The sequence below is a fragment of the Ochotona princeps genome, chromosome 3 (genome assembly GCF_030435755.1).
Source record: "Ochotona princeps isolate mOchPri1 chromosome 3, mOchPri1.hap1, whole genome shotgun sequence".
NCBI classification, from domain to species: domain Eukaryota; kingdom Metazoa; phylum Chordata; class Mammalia; order Lagomorpha; family Ochotonidae; genus Ochotona; species Ochotona princeps.
The window spans coordinates 81,016,283-81,040,555 of record NC_080834.1 but is presented as its reverse complement, the minus strand read 5'-3'; the positions used below and the strand labels follow the sequence as shown (position 1 = coordinate 81,040,555).

At 38.3% G+C, this 24,273-nt stretch overlaps 1 protein-coding gene across 1 annotated transcript in view; it reads right to left on the bottom strand.

The window, feature by feature from the left end:
• GAP43 (growth associated protein 43) overlaps nucleotides 1-23,997 on the bottom strand; it is a 105,821-nt gene extending 81,824 nt beyond the window's left edge. The window contains exon 1 of the mRNA XM_004577887.4: nucleotides 23,790-23,997. Coding sequence (XP_004577944.1) covers nucleotides 23,790-23,819 — 30 coding nt within the window. The 5' untranslated portion in view covers nucleotides 23,820-23,997. The remainder of the gene's footprint in view (nucleotides 1-23,789) is intronic.
• Between the last annotated feature and the right edge of the window lie 276 nt (nucleotides 23,998-24,273).

The following is a 24,273-nucleotide window of genomic DNA, read 5'->3' as shown; positions in this document are numbered from 1 at the left end:
CAAAACGGAGCTTAGCTAGAGAACTCAGAATCAGAAATTATGTGTGGGGGCAAAGAGCTATCAATTAAAGAATTAGGGAAATGAAAATGAAAAGGAAATGGAACTATAAAGAAGACCAGAGTAATTGCCTGAAACGAAAGACATTTCTCTGTCTTGCCTTGTTGTACAGCTTATGCTACATGTCAACTGATCAACCAGCTGGGACAATCACAAACCACATGCATTGCAAATCCTTTCTTCATGACTTACAAGAATTAAAATGACTGATTTTTCTTCAAATGGTCTACAAGATTTTATTTTCTCACCCACATTTGAAAAATATAAGCACTTAACTTACCTTCCTGTGTTCATTTTCCATCTGAAATCCTGTGTAAATACCTCTTTCATCATGTCATCCCATTCGACAAAAGCTTTAACACCAATTTCTTACTATATCATGCTTTTCAGCTAAATATTATCCTATATCCCAATCCACATGTCCCTCCTCCCATTCTTAGCATCAAAGACGTTACACTTTCATCAGTATGATCTGCTTAAATCGCCATGAACATGCACCGTGTCATTTCACTTTGCCAGAGTGTACTCTTTTCCCTTTATTTTGAGCATGCTGTTGGTACTTCCATTTTAAAGACCTCAGGTTCTCCTGCCTCCTCCAGGAGTCCTCAGCGAGTGCTCGTGACACAGGTGTTCTTGCTGTGTTATCTTTGCCATTCCTCAGATTATACATGTTTTTGAAAATCAGCCTTTTTTATTCTATGTCTTAGTTCAGGTTGTTATAATAAAATGCTGTGAACTAGCTTACTTATAAATCACAGGATTTTATGTCTTATAGTTGTAAAAGCTATGGAGTCAAAGGCCCAATTATTGGCTGATCTGGTGGTGTCTGATGAAGACCTGCTTTGTGGTTTCTAGAACCATTTGGCATTGTGCTCACATGGAAGTAGAATTGAGGAAGGCCCATTGTTCTCTTTACAGGTGAAATCTTGCCATTCATGAAGGATCCTCTTTCATGGCCTAACCACTTATGAAAGTGATTACCTCCTAGTACTATCACTTATTTAATACTGTCACCTCTCTATACTATCACCTACCTAATATTGCCTCATAATACTGTCACCTTGAGGGGTACAGTATCAACAGATGAATTTTGAGGGCACATTGACCTTCAGAGAATAAGTCCTTCCTGGGTAGTGGAGTTTATGCACTCATCACAATATGTGCCATAACCAAGGTAGACAGCTTCATTGTAGGGGAAAACACAAAGTTGTTTGTTTATATACTTGCATACTTTTTATAGACTTAATATGTTAAAAAAAAGTGGAAAGAGGATTTTTACCACATAATATGGCATCAAATTATAAACCTTTCAATAGAAAGGTCTTTTGTGGTTAGGGTTTATATTAATTCCAGTTTTTTGCTTTGTTTGTCTTGTTTTTACAAAACAAAAATATGCTAACAAGGTACTGCAAATACTTCTGATAACTTAAATGCAGTTCAAGATTTTATAAGATTTCTCCTTCTCTGTTCTAGATTATTTCTACTTTTTATTCTTTTCGTTAGTGTGATTGGAGTCTACAGCTCTTTGTCTCAATTTCTATAAATCTTTCATTAAAGTCTTCTGAATCTCGACTGTAGCAATAATTCCTGAGTCCTTGTTGCATCATCAAGGCACATTGCACAAGCTTGAATGTTGTAATATTAAGCTCTTCTCCTTCAGCTTTTATCATTGAGCAGAAACCACGAGTTATTGAGTATTCCTTGGTTCCATAAATAACACTACAAAAGAAATTCTAACATAGTAGTAATTAGTCCCATAAACAAACAAACAAACAAAAAATCTGGGAAAGGAACAGCTTTGGAAGTTTCCACTGAGCATGTAAATAGTTGACATAAACAGAGCTACTTGCAGGAAAAAAAAAGAAAAGCTTTATAGGTCACAAATGCTGGACAGATTGGTGGCCTAGGCCAGACAATCTGTTTATCCAAGGCTGACTTACGTTTGGCACTGAGTTTCTGAATACTGACAGAGACTAATAAAAAAGACTCTTACATCATGGTTTAAGAATAATCTTTTCAAGAGACAGAATCCAGTATATCTTGATTTCTAGTAGTTACTTAAAATTTCTAAAATTGGGCTTTGTTTAATTTTTAAAAATTAAACAACCCTTCTACTTTGATTCCATTTTTGGATTTTTGAATCCATCCTTGGATTTTTGAATAAAGAGAAGTAAGCAAAATTTGGTAGGATCTTAATGCTCTCATGTGGACACTACTATGAAATGTTGGAGATAGAGCATCAAAAGCTAAATCTTAATGTATAAAAGATGTCATGAAGAAGAATTAATGCATCATTTAGAAAGGATGAAAATATCTGGTTCATACTTTTGATTTCTGATAGGCATTCAATAAAAGTTTCCCAATGACTATATTAATATATCTCAAAGGCAAGATCACTTCTAAAACCCCATGTATCTCAGAGATGCTATGCATGTAACAAGATGGCTGTTGAAAAACCAAAGTAATATGGGGCTCAATTATATGTACACTTTACAAATGTCCCTCTCTGGGGAAATATGAGAAGCTTAATGAATGGCAAATTTAGGCTCTCTGTTCAACAAAACTATTAGATACACTTGGACAAGCTGAGTAAGCTACATTAACAGAAATATCACTTAATTTCTATCTGGAATAAAAAGCCTTCGATGAATGTTAGGCTTTGACAATGGTGGCAGGCTGGAATTTGATGTCTTACCAGGTGAGGACTGCAGATACTATTGCCTGACATTGTTCTATTTGCCACTGTAAATTTTATGCTTGATTTTCTTTTCTTTCATTTATTTTATATATATATTTTATTTTATATATATCTATTTATATATATATTTTATTTTATATGTATATTTATATATGTGTATATATATATATATATATATATATATATATATATATCTTTCTCTCTCCTCCATATATACAGGGAGGAGGAGAGAGAAATATCTTCCTTTCACAGATTCTCTCCCCAAGTGGCTTCACAGCAGAAGCTAACTCCAACCCAAAGTCAGGAAGTGGAGCTTCTTCCACATCTCCCATGTGGGTGCAGGGTTCCAAGGCTTTGATCTATCCTTGGCTGCTTTTCCATGCCACAAGCAGGGAGCTGGATGGGAGGGAGGGCTGCTGGGACACGAACTGGCACCCATACGGGACCAGGTGTATGCAAGGCAAGGACTTTTAGCCACTAGGCTACCACTCAGGGTCCTATGCTTGAATTTCTACAAATAATGTTCTCTGAAAATGTCTTGAAATATCCTGATTCATTTTTTAAATCCCCATTAGTAAGTCATTAACGCTAAAATGTATGCAAAATTCTAGATGCAACCACCACTATGTGGAATCAATGCATTCTTGGTAACCACATAGGATTTTTCCATTTACCTTGAAATTTAAATCTTTTCAAGAAGATCTTGTTGCATTTTTATCACACAATGTTTTTGTCATGTTGACTCTTTAAGATTAACCTGGAATGCAAATAGGATGTACAATGGATGTTCTGCCTTATTCATCACTTAAAACGCCTCATGGTGTCTGACTTATTGCTCCAGGTTTGTTATTCTTTCTCAACTTGTGTTTGAACTCCTCCCACATTCAGCCATCCATCACACTGATAGTCCTGCCACAGACTACCAGGTAAAACACAATAATCACTCAAAGCCAGATGGTACTAGTGGCAAACGCAGGCATTCTCCCACAGTGCTTGCAATAAATAAATAAACAATACCATCACATTTAACAATTTAATGAGTATAAATTTACCACAGCAGGAAATCCTCCCCAAATATTTAAACAATTAAAATGTAAAAGGAGAAATAAACATTGTAGTGATAAGCAGGGTCACATTTCTTTTCCTTGCTCTTAGCAAATCCTTTATATAACATATCTTAGACTGACAGCAAGACTGAAAGTAGTATATGAAGCGGATGGACAAGATTATGGGGCAGAAATCAGAAAGAACATGCAGTAAAGTGGAAGGGACATATTATTATTATTTTTTGGTTTGACTTTATTTTTGCCTCAGAGAATTCGCATGCATACATTCATTCTTCTAATTAATACGTATTAAGAATTTTTTGTGTGTCAGGTACTGTGTAAAATTTCAGAAAATAAAGATTGCTAAGAGTCATGAGGGAGCTGGTGCTGTGGCACAGCATGTCCAGCACTAATCTGTATTGCTGACATCCCATATGGGCAGTAGTTCCTGCTCTGGCTGCTCAACTTCCAATCCAGCTTCCTGCTAACGTGGAAAGTACCAGACGATGGACCAAAACATTGGTACTCTGCACCCACATGTGATATCCAGCTGAAGCTCCTGGTCTCTGGCTTCTACCTGGCCCAACTCCACCTGCTGCAATAATTTTTTAGAGTAAATCATCAGATTAAAGAGCTCTGTCTCTCCTTCACTATGACTTTTGAATTAACTAAATAATTCTTAAGGACAAATAGAGTCATGGATACCTCAAGGAGTTTACATACACCACAGAGGTGAGTATACTATAACAAATACATACTTCAATAGATCCAGGAATGAAAGAGAAAAATGATCAAGAACAAAAGGGGACTTAAAGAGAATGAGTGAAATGCTGATTCATATAGTACATGGAAAGTCTGATGAGATTTCAGATTAGATTTGAGCAGATCCCTGAGAAAGTAGGAGACCTAGTCATGAGAATATATCACAACAAAGCATTTTGGACAAAAGGACCCAGGAGAACAAAAACCCTAAGGATATTGTAATGATTTAGATGAAAAATACTAGTAGCTTGTGCCTGATACTTAGATGTAGCGTTGAGTATTGTATCAGTAAGTCTCCTGGGTGCAAGCAATGTAACCAGAACTGGATTAGGATAATTTTGGAATCACATAACTGAAGGGAAGGCCAGAGCACAAGATGTAGAAACTATGCAGAAATCAAGGAGAGGTGGGCCCTAGAGAAACAACAAAGGCAAAGACACCCCTGGAACATGGGTTCATGAGCACCACAGCCATGGAACCTAGACACTGTTGGGAGTAACCTGGAATTCTTATTGCATCTTTGCATCATTCCTTAAAGTTTCAAGGTGGTCAACTTCAGATTTTAGGATGCTTACCTTCCCCTTCCCAGGAAGTGATAACCTTGTCCTTGAGATCATCTCCAATATATAATACTTCACTTTTGGTCACATTGCTAAGATATGCTGGTAATACCTCTAGATTCCAAGAATCAATGTCTATTAGCCTAATGAATGTTGAGAACCTAGAGTGTAAACACTGTGTTTGTGGAGTTAATATCTCATTTCTTTGTTAGTCAATTGCATATTCATTTAATGTATAACATGTATGTAAATATACACACTACCAAAAATCAAGAAATTAATTCTTTAAAAAACCTCCACAGGAACTGGCATTATAAAGCAGATAAAGCTATCATCAGAAATTCTGGAATTACATATGGGTGCTGATTCGTGTTGGGATTGCTCCACCTCTGATCCAGTTAATAGACTAGGATAAGCAGTGGAAGACAGCCCAAGTGTCTAGTCCCTTACCACTCACCTGGGAGACATGTAAGAAGCCTTTTTGTAGATGATGAAAACATATTTGTTGAATGAATAAATGATTTCTGGTTAATATTTTAGGAAATTTTTACCTCCAAAATTTAGTCTTGTTGAAAAGGCTACTTGAAAAATAAGAAAATCAAGACACAGGAAAGGGAAAACATAAACATAATTTATGTTCAATTTATGTTCTTCAATGGAAAAGAAACACATGAATGATCACTTGAATTCAGAATATTTAAGGGTACGTACACATCCAGAATTTGGGGGCATGGCCTTTTCTACTTTGAGAAGGAGTAGCCCTGATCAAGGCAGGAAAACAGTTTTGTAGTTGTTGCTATTGCTGTTATTGTTTTAAGCTGAATGATACTGAACATACAACTTCCTACATCTGAACCATGAAGGACTGACTGTAGATCAGTGTTTCAAAACCTCTACTCCTTGGGCTTTGCCAGCCTGGTCTCAGGAGACACAAAAAGGGGTGTTGACCAGATGTATTTCTAGACCACCAAATTGTATTTTAGCCTCAAAGCTCCTATGTGTCTGCTTTATACAAGTGGGCTTCAAAAAGTTCATGGACAAATTGGATTAAAAGATAATCAAATTTGGGCCCAGCGGCGTGGCCTAGCAGCTTAGGTCCTCGCCTTGAACGCGTCGGGATCCCGTATGGGTGCCGGTTCTAATCCAGGCGGCTCCACTTCCCATCCAGCTCTCTGCTTGTGGCCTGGAAAGCCGTCGAGGATGGCCCAATGCTTTGGGACACTGCACCCGCGTGAGAGACCTGGAAGAGGTTCCTGGTTCCTGGCTTCATATCGGCACAGAACCGGCCGTTGCGGCTCACTTGGGGAGTGAATCATTGCACGAAGATCTTCTTCTCTGTCTCTCCTCCTCTCTGTATATCTGACTTCATAATGAAAATAAATGAACCTTTTTTAAAAAAAAAGATAATCAAATTAAAATAATTTTAGCTATTTCTCCATTATCTATCTGGTTCCAAATTGAATTTACTCTAGTAACTTTCCCAGCAATTTCTTTTCCCTACATTGTTTGAAATATGAAAATTCTTCTAAAATTTCATGGAAAAAAGTTAAGTTTATCATGGTAAATATACATTATGAGAAAAATTATATAATTAAAAAATTTTGCACCAAAATAAATTTATCTTCATTTCCATTTTTCCCCCACACACACTTCTGAAGCAACTCTGTGTATATCTCTGTAGGCCTGGGATAGGGAGAGAACATTGAGACATGTATACACTTTATGTGATCTTTCCAGGAGAATGCTTAGGGCACATTCTGGGGGTTTTCTGTGTTTTCCATCTTCACAAGGTCCTGTGCAATGCTTTCATACACTGGATCTACAGTTATAGCTAACTATCTATTTTATCTTCCAAAGACAAGTTGCCACCCTTTGTCTGAATACTTGATCGTAATGATTATCATACGTTTGCCAAGTTAAAAAGAGCTTAAGGATTATTTAGGTTTGTTTTTCTTTTTGAGTTAAGATTTATTTGTTTATTTGAAAAACAGAGTTACAGAGAGATAGAAACAAGAGACAGTTCTTCCATCCACTCTGCAAATGACTACAATGGCCATGCTGAGCAGGCCAAAGCCAGGAGAACTCCCTCTGAGTCATCTGCAAGGGCAGCGGGGTCCCAATATTTGGGCTATATTCTGCTACTATTCCAAGGTGCATTAGTGAAGAGCTTGATTGGGAAGTGGAGCAACAATAACTGTATTGTGTGTCCACTAAGGATGTCTGTGTTACAGCAACACTTTACTCAATCTACCACTCTGCTTGTCTTTTGGTTTTCTCTTTTCTAAACTTATTTTTGTCCACGAAAAATGTTTGAGTGGAGAGGAAATATTTATCAGAATTTAAATATACAATGCTGCTTTACAAAATTCATGGGAGGGCCCGGCGGCGTGGCCTAGTGGCTAAAGTCCTCGCCCTGAACGCCCCGGGATCCCATATGGGCGCCGGTTCTAATCCCGGCAGCTCCACTTCCCATCCAGCTCCCTGCTTGTGGCCTGGGAAAGCAGTTGAGGACGGCCCAAAGCCTTGGGTTCCTGCACCCTTGTGGGAGACCTGGAGGAGGTTCCAGGTTCCTGGCTTCGGATCTGCGCAGAACCGGCCGTTGCGCTCACTTGGGGAGCGAATCATCGGATGGAAGATCTTCCTCTCTGTCTCTCCTCCTCTCTATATATCTGCCTTTCCAATAAAAAAATAATAATAAATCTTTAAAAAAAATAAAAATTCATGGGAAAATGTACAGCACAAGACAATTTTGCATGGGCTTCAGAATCAATGTATCTTTTCATTCTCTCTCCCATCCCCTCCCTGCCATCCCACGGGTTTCTGAAAGTGCTCTAGTGGCACAGCAAGTTAAGCTCCTTTTGGGATGTCTGGTTCTTTCAACCATATGGGAAACCTAGATGGAGTTTGCAACTCCTGGCTTCTCCCCAGCTTTTGTGGCCACTGGGAAAGTGAACCAGTGAGCCTTTCCCTTCTCTTCCCTTCTCTTCTCTTCCCTTCCCTCTCCTTTTTTACCTGTGCTGTTTTCCGCTCCTCACCTCTCCTTCCCCCTCTTGTTTTTTCCTCCCTTCCCCTTCCTTTCTCTCCCTTCTCCTCGTCCCTCCCCTCCTCTCTTTTCTTCCCATTTCCTCTCCTCTCCCTTCTCTCCCCTCCTCTCTCTTCTTCTCCCCTCCCTTTTCCTCTCCTCTCCTGCTCTCCTTTCCCCTCTCCTCTCCCCTCCTCTCCCTTCTCTCTCCTCTCTTCTCCTCTCCTTTCTCTTTTTGGTCATTTTTGGTTTTCAAATAGAAAAATAAGTCTCTTAAAAAGCGGCAATAACAAAAACAAGTGCCTAGAAAGCTTTGTTATCCTCTAATACTGCATACCTGATCTGTTAATCCTCTTTTGGAACCCAAAGGAAACTTACTACTTTCAGATAAGTTCCTGATATTTGTTTCAGTCAGAGTGTCTCAGATTTGTTGGCTATTCTAAGAATATCATATGATTAGCAGCAACTTGAGATTCATAGTGGCTTCACACTCAGTGTCTCTGGTTACAGCAAGTGAGGTGTCTAGAGCTTCCAGGTGGAGGTGGTTTTCCATTATATGGAGGGTTCTGTTAAGAACACAGCCTAGTGGAAAATTCTGTGAAAACTGAAAGCAAAGGCATGTATAGCCAGATCAGTCATATGGAAAATGAATTATCTTCTACAAATAGCTTCAAGTGGTTCCACCCATGACCAATGAGCCTCTAAAAATTCCACCATAACTCCGAAATCAATTGCTCAAAGTTAACTATTTGTCTCTCTCATCTACTTTCTCAGCATCATAAAGTACTTATGCATATTCTCTACCTCCCACATAATTACCAAAATAAAAAATGTACAACTAAGAACAGTGACTCATAATTTTTAGTTGAAGTCAGCCTCCTTTTGCTTTCTTCTGATCATCCCTTCCCCAAACAGGAAAATTATAATTTTTTGTCCTGCCCAAATTCAAATTTGGAATGAGCACTCTCCTAACTTCATAAAAGGAATGTTTCCAGAGTTTGTCTTGTAAATTTTCAATTTGAAAGTTAAAACTGCCATTTCCTGAAAAAAATTTAAAGGAGTTTTTGTTTCCTACTCAAACCAAAAATGTATATTTAGTCTTTCTGTTACCTAGCTTTAGTGTAGAGAAAGATCTATCTAACTAATCATCATGGACCATTGTTCTCCCTACCTGCTTTTTACAATTAATCTTAAAAGAGGACACATTAATTGGAAATATTTTTTCATTCACCAAAATTGCAAGTAGAAGGCATTCTTCCTAGCCCCAGTCCTCAAAAAGAATTTCAATTATTTTTTTACATAAACATTACTGGTCAGATGTAGGTAAGTAATAGATTCCCTGGTCATTTATTGTTTCATTCCCCTGTAGGAAAATCTACTGTCTTTGCTTTTGTTTATCAGTTTGGGAATAAGAAAACTACAGAGAAAAATGTTCTGGGGGGAAAAAACGAAGAAAATAAGAGATTCTGAATTGAAGGCGTATTTCAGGTATCCCAATGTTCCAAGGAATCCAGACCAGATAGTTTCATTTGTCTTTGTGAGAGTGTACTGAATTTTCTGTTAACTCCCCCAGAGTCCAGTGCAGAGCTCATCACAAAGTGATTATTCAATGTGTCTTGAATCAGGCACTGATCTGGCTATGTCACCTTGACAGAGTTTACCAACTGTGAGAAATCAGATACCAATAGAAGAACATGGATAACTAAGTAAGGCTGACATTTGTGGATGGCAAGAGAATAGAAATCACAGAAAACTGTAGTGTTTGGGGAGCTTTCACAAATGAAATACTTTAATTCAGAGCCTCAAGACTGGGTTAGATTGAACTGAGTAAAAAGGAGAGACTTTCCAAGACAATGAGAAAAAGTATAGACACAGGATTAGATTTGGTAAGTTTGGAAAGTAATGTTCAAGGAATACACAAACAGTACAAAGATTACTTTGCATATAATATGTAATATACAGAATACATTATAAAAGAAGTTGAATATCTTAAGAATGATTTCATTCAAATTTTTGTTTTGCATAAAAGAAAATGGCAACACAAAGGGAATAGAATTATTTAAATTCACAGGCCTAGGCAATATCAGAGCCAGTAGAAGACAAGCATAAGAGATTGGTAATAGAGTTTGAGGAATTTTGAAAAAAAGTCACGAATAAATAAATTAGAATTAACCTAACAAACAAGAGAAATTATTGAAGTTTGGAGCAAAGGGTAATTAATTATATGATTCTCCAGCAGATAAACATCAGGGATGGTATTGAAAACATGGAATTTAATGATTATCCAGCCTTTTATACCTAGACATTTTCATCTAAACCACAGCATAAAAAAACTTGGGTGACAAATCCCAACCTAGCAACAATAAAAATAATGGGACCACTGGGGGAAAATTGCCTATTTCCTTTTCTTCCAGGGGTGGCACAGGAGAGGATTAAATTCATTATTTACAATTGCAGGCAATTGTGGGTCTTAGGACCTTGAAGATAATAGGATTTTGGTTCTTCTCTGGAAAGTTGACTGAAGAAGCCTGGCAGATGATAGAAAGGACAGATGTGACAGTTATTGCAAATAGAATTTGGTAAGTTATTATATGATCTTCATAAGAGAATCAAGAGTAATCAATTATTTCCATATTATGAACTGGGAAACTGGGAATGTAATGGCATATTTGAAAGCTATTGTTAAAAGAGTCAGAGGTCTTATCTTGGGAACAAGTAATTTACTTAATAGAACTTTTTTATGAGGTGACAACAAAGACTAGAAGGAAAAGCAAAATTATTATATCTGTTATATCTGGAATCCTTGGATTCTGAGAATGTTAGTTTTTTGGTTGATTATCCTATTATTCTTATGGTTCAGTTTTTTACAGGTGGGTTTTTGGTACATAGTCAAATTGAGAGAAAATAACAGTTTTGTAGTATGTGTTTAATAAAATTGACTGCAGTGTTTGCACAAATTGGTTTCCACAGTACTAGCAAGCTTATTCAAAGAAAGTAGAAACTTGCAGGAAAATTCATGATTTCCAAAATATATGTTTTTAACATAAAATAAGATAAATAGCTATAATTTAAAACTTGATATTTCTCTTTTTTAACCAAGAACAAATAGCGTTTTCCCACTGAAAAAACACTGAAAACTGAATTTGGTCCTAAGCATGGTTAAGTACATTTATGTATACTGGTGACCAAAGTTCTTGGATTCTTTTCTGAATACAATTTCTCTAGGGCATATTGTGTTTTCCAGATGATGTTCAGAAGTGAGGCCTGAGCCATCTGTGGTCATTAATGTTCCCATGGCAGTTTTTACTAGAGGGCTATGGCTCAATTCCAAATTAAGTAATTTTATTTTATAATGTAAACTCCTTTTCTTTTTTCAGTTATAGAGATCTCATTTTCTCCTCTGAACTGACTTTACCTAAGAGGTGTAAGTCATCAACTTCAAGATTAAGGAAAGAATGTGTAACAAGCTAAGTCTTAATCCTGGGTTTTCTTTACAGTTTTCCAATAGAATGTGCATTAGTTTCAAAACACAGATCTCACTGAGTTATGCAAAAACCACCACCTTGTGTCTTTCAATCAAAGGCAATCAAAGCTCTGAGGAACAATGAATTGGGAAGGCTATCATAAAAGACATAGTCAAATTAATACAAACCTGAATTCTGAATTTGCCATAATAATTTTCCCAGGCACAAGAAAAAACAGTCCTATTTCCTTTCATGGGCTTAAAAAAATCCTTGAGAGTTAAGAAAATATTGCAATAACACTCATTAGAAAAAGGTCAATAGAATAAATTATATACCCAAGGCAGATTTTCGAAAGAGTTGGTGTTTGTCAAGTGAGACAAATATGATTTTCTGCCTCCTTCATAAATCCTCAGATTTTTTTGAATTATAATCCAATAAAACTTAGCTATAATGTGTATATGTGCTCAAGTACTGCACTGTGGGGTGGGTGTTGCCAGTTAGTCTGTTAGTTAGTCTGTTAGTTAGTTAGTCTGCTGCCATATTGGAATATTAGTTTGAGTCCCAGCTGCTCTGCTCTTGACCCAACTCCCTGTTAATGCACTCAGGAAGGTGAGAGATGATAGCCCACATAATGAGGTCCCCGCCATCCATGTGGGGAACTGCATTGACATTCCCAGCCCTGGCTCCTATAGGCTGCCTACAGGAGCAGTAACCCAGCAGAGGAAAGATCTCTCCCCACCCCAATCCTATCCCATTCCTTAAGTCATACTGCCTTTCAAATAAATAAATAATAAATCATTTTCAAAACAAAAACAAAAAAAAACCTTAGCTATAAAACAAAAAATACCATATATCTAGATGAATATGAAATGACACATGTTCATGATAACCATTTATATGTATCAGTATTCTTACCTATCTCTCAGATAGAGCAATTTTTGGAAAATTACTGAAAAAGAAAGGGCTTTTTGAAATGCGATTTTAACAAAATATTATACTGAATGCTTATTCCTCTTCTCCCATTTGAACTCCAGTAAGTCTCGATAACTGGCATTGTAACACAGCACATACCTATACATCTAACTGGAAGTTAAGAACAGAATTATCCAGAATTTGTTTCTGGCAAAAGAAAAGTAGAATTGAAAAGTGACGTGCTACTCAAGCCTAGTTTCTAGGCTAGTTATGCCTTTCAGAACTTTTGAAGACACTTTAAAAAGCAGCCAAGGTTTGAGTTTGCTTAACCTGTTCTTTTGGAGACCTTTAAGTTTGCTTTGCCTCATCTAGTCAATTCATACAATCATTAACAGGATGATATTAGGGTCTCTCCAATTTTCATTTAAAAATAACATTTTTAAATAGTTTTTTGGAACTAGTATTACAAATAATGGATGCAATGCTAATTATCAGCATTCTACATTCAGAGCAAACTGGTGCATATGGAGACAGCAGTTCAATATTTTAGGAAGTGCCAATTTTCTAAAAATAGATGAATATGGTGATTATTGTTGGAAGTAATTCAAAAATATACAAAATGAGATGACTAGTGTCAAGAAGTAGCAGTTCTATGACATAAACTTTAAGGGACCTGTTTTATACCCACTTTTATTCAATCCCTTTGAGGAAAGTGATGCTATAAACTAAAAAGTGAAGCTGGAAGAATGCTACACCATGCTAAATTAGCATAAATAGCAAAGCTGTTATCATACAGCTATGTTAAATCACCTAGGATATAAGATAGAACATCTTAGACAGGTGTTCTTTACCAGACCGAAGCTTTTAGAGGACAATGAAAATCCAGCACCATATCCAGGTATGGTATTTTGCCCTGATATTTCTTTATTAAATATTTAAGTTCCTAGGTTCAGGTATCTGCTGGTTATTGCTCCCTTAGAAGCAGTTATGCTAAGCCAACCAAGCAGAAACTATATAAAATATACCAAACTGGAATCAGAGAAAAATTGGAAGTCTACCACATTTGAAGCCTGTGGTAATCTGAGTAGTTACTGCATTGTGAACCTGTGGATAGATATGCAAGGTACTCTTCCAGAGTCAATTTACTTTCACAGTAGATCTACTGGTGCACTTCCAGGAATCACGTTCCAACTATGACCGCAACCTTCTTCCAATCATAGCTCATTCATCAGTTGATGGTAACAGTTGACTCATATAGGAGTGATCAAATTAATTCGGCCTCATTTTTTCCTGTTATTCTTTCTCTCTTTCAAGAATTTTTATTTGAGGGGCCCAGCGCAGTGGCCTAGCGACTGAAGTCCTGTCTTGAATGTGCCGGGATCCTATATGGGTGCCGGTTCTAATCCTGGCAGCTCCACTTCCCATCCAGCTCCCTGCTTATGGCCTGGGAAGGCAGTCTAGGAGGCCCAAAGCCTTGGGACCCTGCACCCGCGTGGGAGACCCAGAAAGAAGTTCCTGGCTCCTGGCTTCGGATCGGCACAGCGCTGGCCGTTGCAGCCACTTGGGGAGTGAACCATTGGACGGAGGATCTTCCTCTCTGTCTCTCCTCCTCTCTGTATATCTGCCTTTCCAATAAAAATAAATAAATCTTTTTTAAAAAAAAAGAATTTTGATTTGAGAAAGGGAAAATCTGTGGCTGTAAGTAACAGCACCATTTAAATGTAGCACTCCGGAAAGGAAGAGCTTCATTGCTGTTGTTGAGGATCAGATCTACCTTTATTCCACAAGCTTGGATGCGCAGTTCTTTTTTCTTTAAGGTGTCATTTATTTTACTTGAAAGTCAGAATTACAGAGAGTGGGATATATATATATATATATATATATATATATATATATATATATAGAGAGAGAGAGAGAGAGAGAGAGAGAGAGAGAGAATCTTGCATCTGCTGGGTCAGTCCCCAAATAGCTGCCATCACCAGAGCTGAGCTGATTGAAGCTAGGAGCCAGGAGATTCTACCAGGTCTCCCATAGGTGCAGAGGTTCAAGGCCTTGGGTCATCCTCTGCTGCTTTTCCAGGAATAGGTAGGCAGCTAGACTGCAAATGGAACAGCTGGGACATGAACAGGACTCATGTGGAATGTCAGCACCACAGGTGGAAAGTTTATTGTGCCACTGTGTTGGTCCCTGGCTGCTCAAGTCTTAATTGCTTATCATCTATAGCTTTCTTTCAAAATATTTCTCTTGTGGATTCGTAAATTTGGTGTCTTTAACTTGTATCCATAGGATGCATACATGACAGAAGTGTGTATTTGGTAGCAAGGGAGGAGAAAATGATTATAGGGAATGATTAAACATGACACTAATACTAACTATAGCAAAGTAAGTATTTCCTTCTGGACACTAGAATATTCCAGATTTCTAATTAGTAACTAGCATACTTTTTTCTTTAGTCCATGTGAGCTCTCTCTGAAAAAAAAAATTGCAAAATGATACTTTTTCCCTAAAAAGTACATTGATACTAATTGTTCACTAATTTTATTTTTAAGAATTGTTTGAATTATTCATTTTTCATATTAGTCTTTGGCTTCTAGGAAATGCAGAATCTCTTGAGTTAACTTGAGCCTATCATTACCCTTTGAAAACATTTTCAAATTTCATCCATATAGTAAGAACTCAGTTTCTGATTTGAGAATTTCATTGCTTATTTGAGAATTTGATAAATTTTGTTATTTTATGTGGGTAACATGTCCTATGACAATCAGAAACACAGAAGAACAAAATGCCTTCTGTAGTTTCTGAAAACTTAACAGATTCTGGCATTTCGAGTTGAGTCTGAAATGTCTTTGGCTTGTTTATCACCTGTTTTGACCGAGGTTTATTTCTGATGTCCTGAGGATCACTGAGGTTATTAAAACAAATGTTGCTGAGGAGATAATCCTTTAAAGTGTGTTTCCCGCAACTAGTGACATCTGCATTTTTCCATCTTCCAAGCAGCCCTTGATTCCCTCTCCATTCTTATGCCTGACTGGACCTTCATGTGATGGATGTGAGCACAGCATGTCTAGTAATCTGAGTGCTGAGAACCCAGTTTGGAGGTTAAAGCGGGGGATGGAATTGGGGGAGTTGCAGCTGATTTAGCAAATGGAGAAGAGAAGAGATCAAAGCATGAAGAAATATTAACACACACAAAGATAAACACAGAAGCAGTGGATGTTAGCAAAGCATTTGAACTGATCCTTGGGTCCCATGAACATTTAAATATTGGCTTATCTAAATTCTTTTTTTCCCTTTTCTATTGCTTATTAAAATACTGTTACATTTTTTAAAAGAATATTAAAACTGTTCTTGCTTCTATTCATAAGCATGATTAGTAATTACTCTGAAGAAGAAGAGGAGAGGTGGCAATGGATGATATATATTTTGCATACAGACAGCAAGTGCAGCATTTGTTCATGTAGAGCCATAAACACTTCAGGATTAATTAAATTAAAATTTCCCATGAATGATACCTTACATTTGAAGAAAACATATTTTTGCCAGAACAATTGTATCATTACACTTTCATCACTCTATTTGAGCCTTGTATCAACCTAGTAAACAGTGCAAATCAGGATCTGGAGGGCATTTTGAATGTGTCCATTATGCAAACAAATCAACTGAGGCTCAGAAATACTCACTTACTTACCCAAGATCACATGACAAACAATTGGCAGAGCCAGGTCTAGAACCCAGGAAAAGGGTTTATTCCACTACAAAGACATGAAACATGACATTAAATAAACAACATCTAAGACAATAATATCTGTAAATAATTAGAGATAGGAAATGTAGAAGATCATGCTACCAAATTATACTTAATATAATTTAAGTATGTCATTCTGATCTGAGCAGATAGGAGAGGGAATTGCAACTTTGACCACACCACTTTGAAGAGGACCAATAGAGGTGACACATTCACACAAAGCTTACTATGAGCAGATGTGCAGTTGTAGTTTTCTGTACCAAAACATCTCTGCTAATGGCCCCTCATGATCATTCCTCCCTTTCTACACTTATTCCATCAATAAGTATTTACTAAGAATCTACTGTGTGGTAGATTATAGCATAAAATGCATGTTTGGTGTAAAGTATTTATCTGGAAACTTGGGAGGGACACATATATTCTGAAAGTTCTGCTTCTGTAGTCTCCATCATTGAAAACTAATATTACTTAATCAGAAAAATTGCTTTGGGCTTGAGAGGAGGAAAATTCAATGCCAAAAAGAAACACTACTCAACTTTAGCAGTTGAAGACAAATTTCCCCTATGAATCATTCTATCTTACTGTTCTCAAGAACATGCCACTCAGAGAAAGCATACTACTTAAAGTCTGAGTGTATTTGCATGGGAGGCTGTGGCTTCAGTTTGCCTCATACTGGGCACAATAGGCCTGCCTGAGGATCCAAATCTGTTCACACCCAAGACATGACTGATTATGTAACTGACATTTGAGAGACTACTCACCCTCAATCCTCTCTTTACCTGCTTGCAAAATATATCACTGTAGAATATTATTATATTGATACTCTAGTGGGAAGGAACTTCACTCCAAATGAAAGTCAAATTAATTCTTGAGCACACATCCTTAAGAATAGACTAATGCCATACACATTTTTTGAAGCTTTTGCTATCGATGAAAAAAACCAACTAGGAGCAAAAAGAGATTGATTTAGGGTCTACTTGTAATAGTTGTAGAACCACACAAAGTAAGTACAAGTATGTGGAGTTCCAGAAGAAGGACCTATAAAGATTCAAGACTGTGGTGATCAGGTGTCTAGACTGGAACTCTGCTAACCTTAGAGGGTGGGACTGGTTCACTAGTTGAGGGTGAAGACATGGAAGGGATAAGACCAGATAAGAATAGCTGTACTTGTTTTTGTGCCTAAATTCATTAAAAGCTGACAGCTGTCATGCCTATAAAAATGATGATACAATTCATTTCATGATAATAAGTTTAGAAAATTTAGTATTGATCATATCCAACTTGAATGTCACAACTTGTAGAAATACTGTAAGTCTGATTCACACTTACTTAGCAAACAGATTATCAGTAGTTAAAAGTACTTACTTTATGGATCAAACATTACAGTAAACAAAAGTGATAAAATAATTAAGATGGCATTCTTTCCCTCAAACAGTTCCCAGTGTAAATGCCCCCCCATACACACTACATTGTACAAAAAGTAGTAATAAAGATAGTACAAAATACGGCATGTGTGTAAAGAAGACAGAAGGAAACTTAATTAGCATAGTAGAGATGACTTCAGAGAACTACATTTTGTACGGAAAATAAGAGTTTTGCAGGCTGAAAAGGAAGTGTAGTGTGGGCAGAGGGTACAGTACAAGCAAAGGTAATAAGAAGGGTCTGAAATATTGATACAATGTCATAAGCAAGAAGGAAAAAGTCTTTGTAAATGGTGCTGGAAAACTGGGCAAGACTAGATGATTCTACCCATGAGGAAGAGCATGTATTTCAGTTTATAGTTAACAAGAAATTATTATAGGATTTTAATGAGGGAAATACGAGCATATATATATATATATATATAAAGGTAACATTAGTGTAGCCATCAGAACATTATGGTGGTTGAGAGTCCATGTAGGAAGAAGTTATTGGCTTTGTCCAGATTAGAGGTAACAAAAAGTGTGAATCAGGTCATTTATATAAACATGTAGAGTTGAAAGGCAGAGTATATACTAAAAATCCTTTAAACTAGAATCAAAGGATTCAGTCATTGGATAGGGAGTTGAAAGGAAGGACCATATTCAGGGTTATGGCAGGTTCCTAGTTCCCTAAGGCTAAGAATTATAAGGAGAGTGTTACAGTAATAACCATGACAAGGAAGACTGAATATGACACAAAGCAGAAGACATGAACTTGGCTGTCTTTTATATGTGTGTATCAGGGATTCAAGACAGATATATTGTCTAAAGATTTAGAGATCACAGAGTTCTAGACATGGATGAAATTATTGGGAATAGAAAGTCAAAGAGGGATGGATCAGGATTTTGAAATAGCAAATCAATGATATTTAATGGGGTAGGTAAGAGAGAGGAGGAGACCACAAAAGAGAATGAGAAGGTGTACAACAGAGGTTCCAGGAGAGCTCTTGGGTGAAGGAATTCCAACAACAGAGAATGCCAAAGAGATAAGAAGAGGTAGACCAGAGGGTCACTGGATGTTGTGGTCCTTTCAGAATCCAAAGCCAAATTCAAGTAGATGAAATTTTGAGAAACCAGTGTTAGAGAGGAGGAAATGAACATGAGTAGTATGTATAGTAGATTACTCTAGAAAGAAGTCAAGAAAGAGCAATTTAGAAATGGGGAACATACAATCAGGGACAGGGCCCTTTAATGATAGAAGAGATAAAAGCATATTCACAGGTGTGGGGATAGAGGATGGAGTCTCAACAGAATAGGACCTGAGGAATGAAGCCCTGCTAAAAACACGGAAAGGACAAGATTACAGCAGAGGGCTCAACCCTAACCAGTAGGAATCAATTTCTTTCATTTTTTAAAGATTATGCATTGGAGATATATAATATATAAAATTTAAGAAGCAAAGCAAGAGCAACAGAGAGCTGTATCTCCCATTCACTGGTTTATCCCCAGCAGCCACAACTGGACAAAGCTTAATCCAGGTTCTAGGACCTCCATTCAGGTCTCCTGCATAGTTAGCATGAACCCATTTGCATTAACAAGAAACTGGATCAGGAGGGTAGCCGTCAGGACTTGAACCAGCACTCTAAAATGGGATGCTTGTGTCACAAGCAAAGGTTTAACTATCCGTACCACAGTGCCACCACAAGAAGAAACTAATGTCTAAGAGAAGAGAAAGATATAATAGATCCTTGATTATCATAAAAAGTGATCTGAAGTCAAGCTTCACAAAACAAAATATAAAATGTATTCTTATAGTGGTCTTCATATATTTCTTGTATTGTTCTACTTTTATTTTATCTCCACATCAACTTGTTTAACCCATGCAAAAACCTTTTTTAATTAAGCAAAGTGAACTTTTTAGGATTTTGTTTTGTTTTGTTGTTTTGTTTTCCAGTCCTTATTTATAAGAGGAAATTGAAACCCCAAGATGATATGATTCATTCAAAATCATCACTCAGTAAACTCCATCATTAAAGTCTCACAGCACAGTGCTCTTTCCAACATGTCAGAAAATACTGGGGAGACTTCATGGCAATGGATTACAGTAGTGCAGAGCTGACCACACTTTAGACATCCCAAAGGCAAATTTCTGCAATCAATCACTGCTTTGGTTTATAACAGACTAGACTTGGTAGCCTCAAAACTGTATTGCAACTAATAAGGAAACAAAGAGTTAAATATTACATCTTCTCTTGAAATGAATATTTTCACCTGCATTGTTTGAACTCTCAGCAGAGGAAGATTTTTAGACATGTCGTACTTTCACAATATGAACAAGGGGAACATTTTGGTTAGGACATAAGCTCCATTATTGCCTGCAAGAATCCCAGCACACTTCCTATGGGTCCAGCTAAAACTCAGAAGTCTGTGGGCTAATTCAGTCCCAGTTTTAACACTGAAACGTTCACCCTGATGGTGGCAAGGGAGACCTTAAGCCCTTTACCCTTCAATAAATAGTAGCACTGCCCTTTAGCATAGTATCTCAAAGGTTTCTGTAGTTTTGCTAGCTCAGCATGAAAGAAAATTAACCCTGCATTTTCTTGTTCCTGTTACCTCAGCATTGGCTGAGGTGGTGGGAGCAGTTACAGATGGTCAGCAGGGGAAATAAGAGCTCATTGTATATGCACCTGGCATGAATTAGAAGGAAATACAGAGTCACTGGTAATGAACGTATTTCTGTATGCACTAGGAATGTTCTGAAGTTCTCTGCAAGTCCAGATAACACAAGGACGTATTCCTTGTGTTTAAATTTGGAAATGCTAATAGAAATCAGTATTTTTAATTTTTAAAAGAGAATTGTTTCAATTGTATTAAGTAGAATGTCTCCATTTAATTAATTCACCAAGTCCCTGGATGACACTGGGTGTGGCTCAGAGAGATTTAGGAGGAATCCAATACATCACGGGAAGAATCGCCTGCAGCGTGCTGCAAAGCTGCATCCCTGCACTCCTTCCCGATGCTGCAAGGGAAGGCGCAGCCAGGTTGGAATTCTACACCACAGATCACAGTCTCATAGATGAGAATTACTAGTGTGGGGAAAAGAAGTAGGCAGGGCTTGAGGTTATGGGCTGAGATGCAGATGAGCTACTTGTTTGCATGCATTTTTTTTATAATTCATTTACAAATTAAAGGCATTATTTTAAACAAAGGAACCATCTCAACAGTTTTCTTTGTGGACATTCGTCACACCTTGGAAGTTCTCAATCATCTGTAGTATGCATGCTGGCTTCACTATTTAAAGTAAATCCCCCAGATAATTAAAAATCATAAGCCAGTCAAATCTCTGGATTTATTTTATTTTATTCTCCTTTTTCCCCATTCACTTATCTCCTTATCTCCAGCCCACACTTATTTTTTTCCTCCAAGCTCTGATAATTTAGTGGCAACTAATGGTTAATATGGATCATCTAATTTTTTTTTCATCCACTGGCAATGCCTTACAACTTAGAAACACAGGGTTGCTTCCTTTTGCTGCTCAAGTGGAAGAGGAAGGAAGTGCAAGCCCTCTAGACCCCTCCCTCATTTCTGCTGGATTTTATGGGTGTGGCAGAGTTAGACCTTTGCAGGGTTTTGACAATGTTGTATTCCCTGCAAAAGAATAGGATAATGAATAAATGCTGGAAGATGGTCAGACACCACTGGGTTGTGCCCTGGTTGAGGCAGGATCATTGCACCCACTTGCAGAGAACCTGCGTGAGACTTAAGCACATACACGATAGAAATTCCAGTCAGTATAGTATGAGCCCACGCCCTGAATATACCATTTCCTTCAGTTTGATTACATGGTCTCTTAAATACTGACTCATGTGAAAAATACACAACAGTCACATATAGGAGAAAGGAGTCTCTGACATGTAAGTACATGTTTATAAATTGCATGGGTAAAATACAACAATATTTTTTAATTTTCTCTCTTGAATATGAATGATGTTACAAACCAGGAAGGCAAGTAGAAACCACAGAGAGTAATACACGCATGACTGTTGCACATGAAGTATGTGAAAGCTGTGCACATTTACATGTGAATCTATACTACTCTCCAAACACACCATTTCAGCCTCATTACTTTGCACATCAGAGTTAATGCTTGGGGTTGTGGGTGAAATAGAATCTGAGCTAAGGTAGCTGTCCTCATTCTGGGGAGGGAAATCCTTCAGCCTCTAAAAATCATGCTTGGTCTCCTGTTTCAAGGAGATGTGTAGACACTTGCATGTATATAAGCAGGATGGACACAAGTTACAATCTGACATGCTTTTCTCTTAAAATTAAAACCGTTTTAATGAATAGCATTGGTTTCCTCAGGGCTTCACCTTCGCAAATGCTAATTCACCAGCTCATAGACAGGATAACCTCAGAATCTTTGACGGTACACTCATACAGACACCTGTATCTATTGCATTTGCGCATTAAAATGAAGGAAGACAAGAAAAGGAACTGGCCTGGGTTGAAAAATGAGTTGAATAATGCTGCAAATGGCCATCCTCCCCCCCAGCTGACATGCTCCACCCAACCCCACCCCCATCCGCATACAGCCTAGGAGGCTTGCTAATTTATTTATTTATTTTGGGCCATGCATGTCCACCCAGTGTTCTGAGCTTCTGCTTTCTCTTCCTCCTTCTTCATCTTCACTCCCCACCCCTCTTTCCAGGGCGCTGGCTAAATGTGCAAGGTTGGCAGGCTGTTCTTCCCTCACTCTTCTCCACCCCCTCGGATTCAGGGAGTGTATTACAAATTACCCAGTTTTCGTTATCTGCACAAGAATAATACGCAAATCCCATCTCTCACACCCCACCCTGGAGGCACTCAATCTGCCAAGAGCTTCTTTGACCAAAACTGCCACCACCATCCCTTCCCCGGGCACAAGCACACACACCCACACACGTACACACTCAAATCCTACACCCATTTTTTTCTCCTTAAGCCTAGCCAAAATCACTTAAACGTGCTCCCACAAATGTTTGAAAGCTTCCTTTGGAAAATGCCAGCATGCTGTGATTGCTACACAGTCCTGTAGTTCCCATCCTCACCCCCATCAAGTTTCTCAAATATCTTTAAAAGAAATAAGTGAGCAATCTGAAAAGGCAGGAAAACCTGAGTACTGGAGAGGAGGGAAGAAGGGGACCAGGAATCTTGCTAATCTTGGATATGTCCCTCTTCCTGAAGAAAATGAGTCACCACGCTTATTACCCAGGATGTGAGCACATCTCTGGTCATTGAAAATCCCAGGGAAGGAGCAGGAGTAGGGCCAAAGAGATAAGCCCCTATTTCCAACAGGTAATACCGGGCTCCTCATTCCCATCGCATCAGAGCTCAATGCTCCTAGGGGCGTGGTCCACCCTCTTGTCGGACCAGCTGGGGCACAATCACTAGCCGATCCTAGGGCGGAGGTTTTCCCTTCTACATGGCCAGTTTCTTCCTCAATCCCAGTTGTTCTTAGATTTCTCCATTTATAAAATTTTCTGCCTCAACGTTCCATTCATTCATTGAAAAATAAATAAATAAATAAACGCTTCACATGTTTTTTTTCCCCCGCAAATACCTGTGCCCCTGTGAAGCTCATGCATGTACGAAATAAGGCATCTTCCGCAGCACATGTGAGCAAACGGTATGGCAGAACAGGCGTTACTCTGAATATTATTCCCTTAACCATGCTTTCTGTAAAGAATATAAAGGATCGCCTCCCCATCTTGTAAGGTAGAGCTCACATCTTCTTCCCCACACCCCTTTCGACATCCACACCCTCAAAACCAGAAACCTAAAACGCTGAGCATTTAAATCTGATAAGCAAAAAGAAACCTTTGAGGTAGCCAAACGGGCGGATTTGCCCCCACCCCCACCCCTATTTAGTAGCAGCATTCCAAAACCAGAGCATGAAAGACAGAAAAGAATAAAAGCTGGGATGCGACCATCAGTTACCATATGCTACGGAAACGCGAGTACCACGGTCAGAGCAGAAGCAGTTAAAACAGTTTTTTCTTTTTTCTTTTTTTCCCCTGCCTTTACAGGGGAATCTTGTACTCTGGTCATTTCACAAGAGCAAGAAGTAAAAATCTTTAGCTCTACCTGTTTGGTTCTTCTCATACAGCACAGCATGGTTGTATCGTCCCTTGCTTCTTCCTGCCTTCTCTCCTTTCCTCCTCTCTTTCTTATTCCCCCCCTCTCCACCTCTTTTCTGCTCGCTTGCTCACTCGCTCTCTCGCGCTAGCGCGCTCTCTCTCCCTCCCTCCCTCTCTCTCTCTCCTCACACACCAGGGCAGTTAGCAGCGACTGTAAGGTCCACAGCTACTGCTCAGCGCACATGCTCGCTTTCTCTCTCTCTCTCTCTCTCTCTCTCTCTCTCTCTCTCTCTCTCTCTCTCTCTCTCTCTCTCTCTCCTTCCCTCTCTCTCTCTCCGCCCCCCAAATCTATCCCTTTTCCCCCTCTCCTCAGAATTGTTCACTACCTTTCAATGACTAATCACTTCCCCCAGCCCCTACCCCATTCTAGACAGTCACCCCTCCCAATCCCCTGTCAGTCTCATGAATATTTAAACACCTCCAATCTGGAC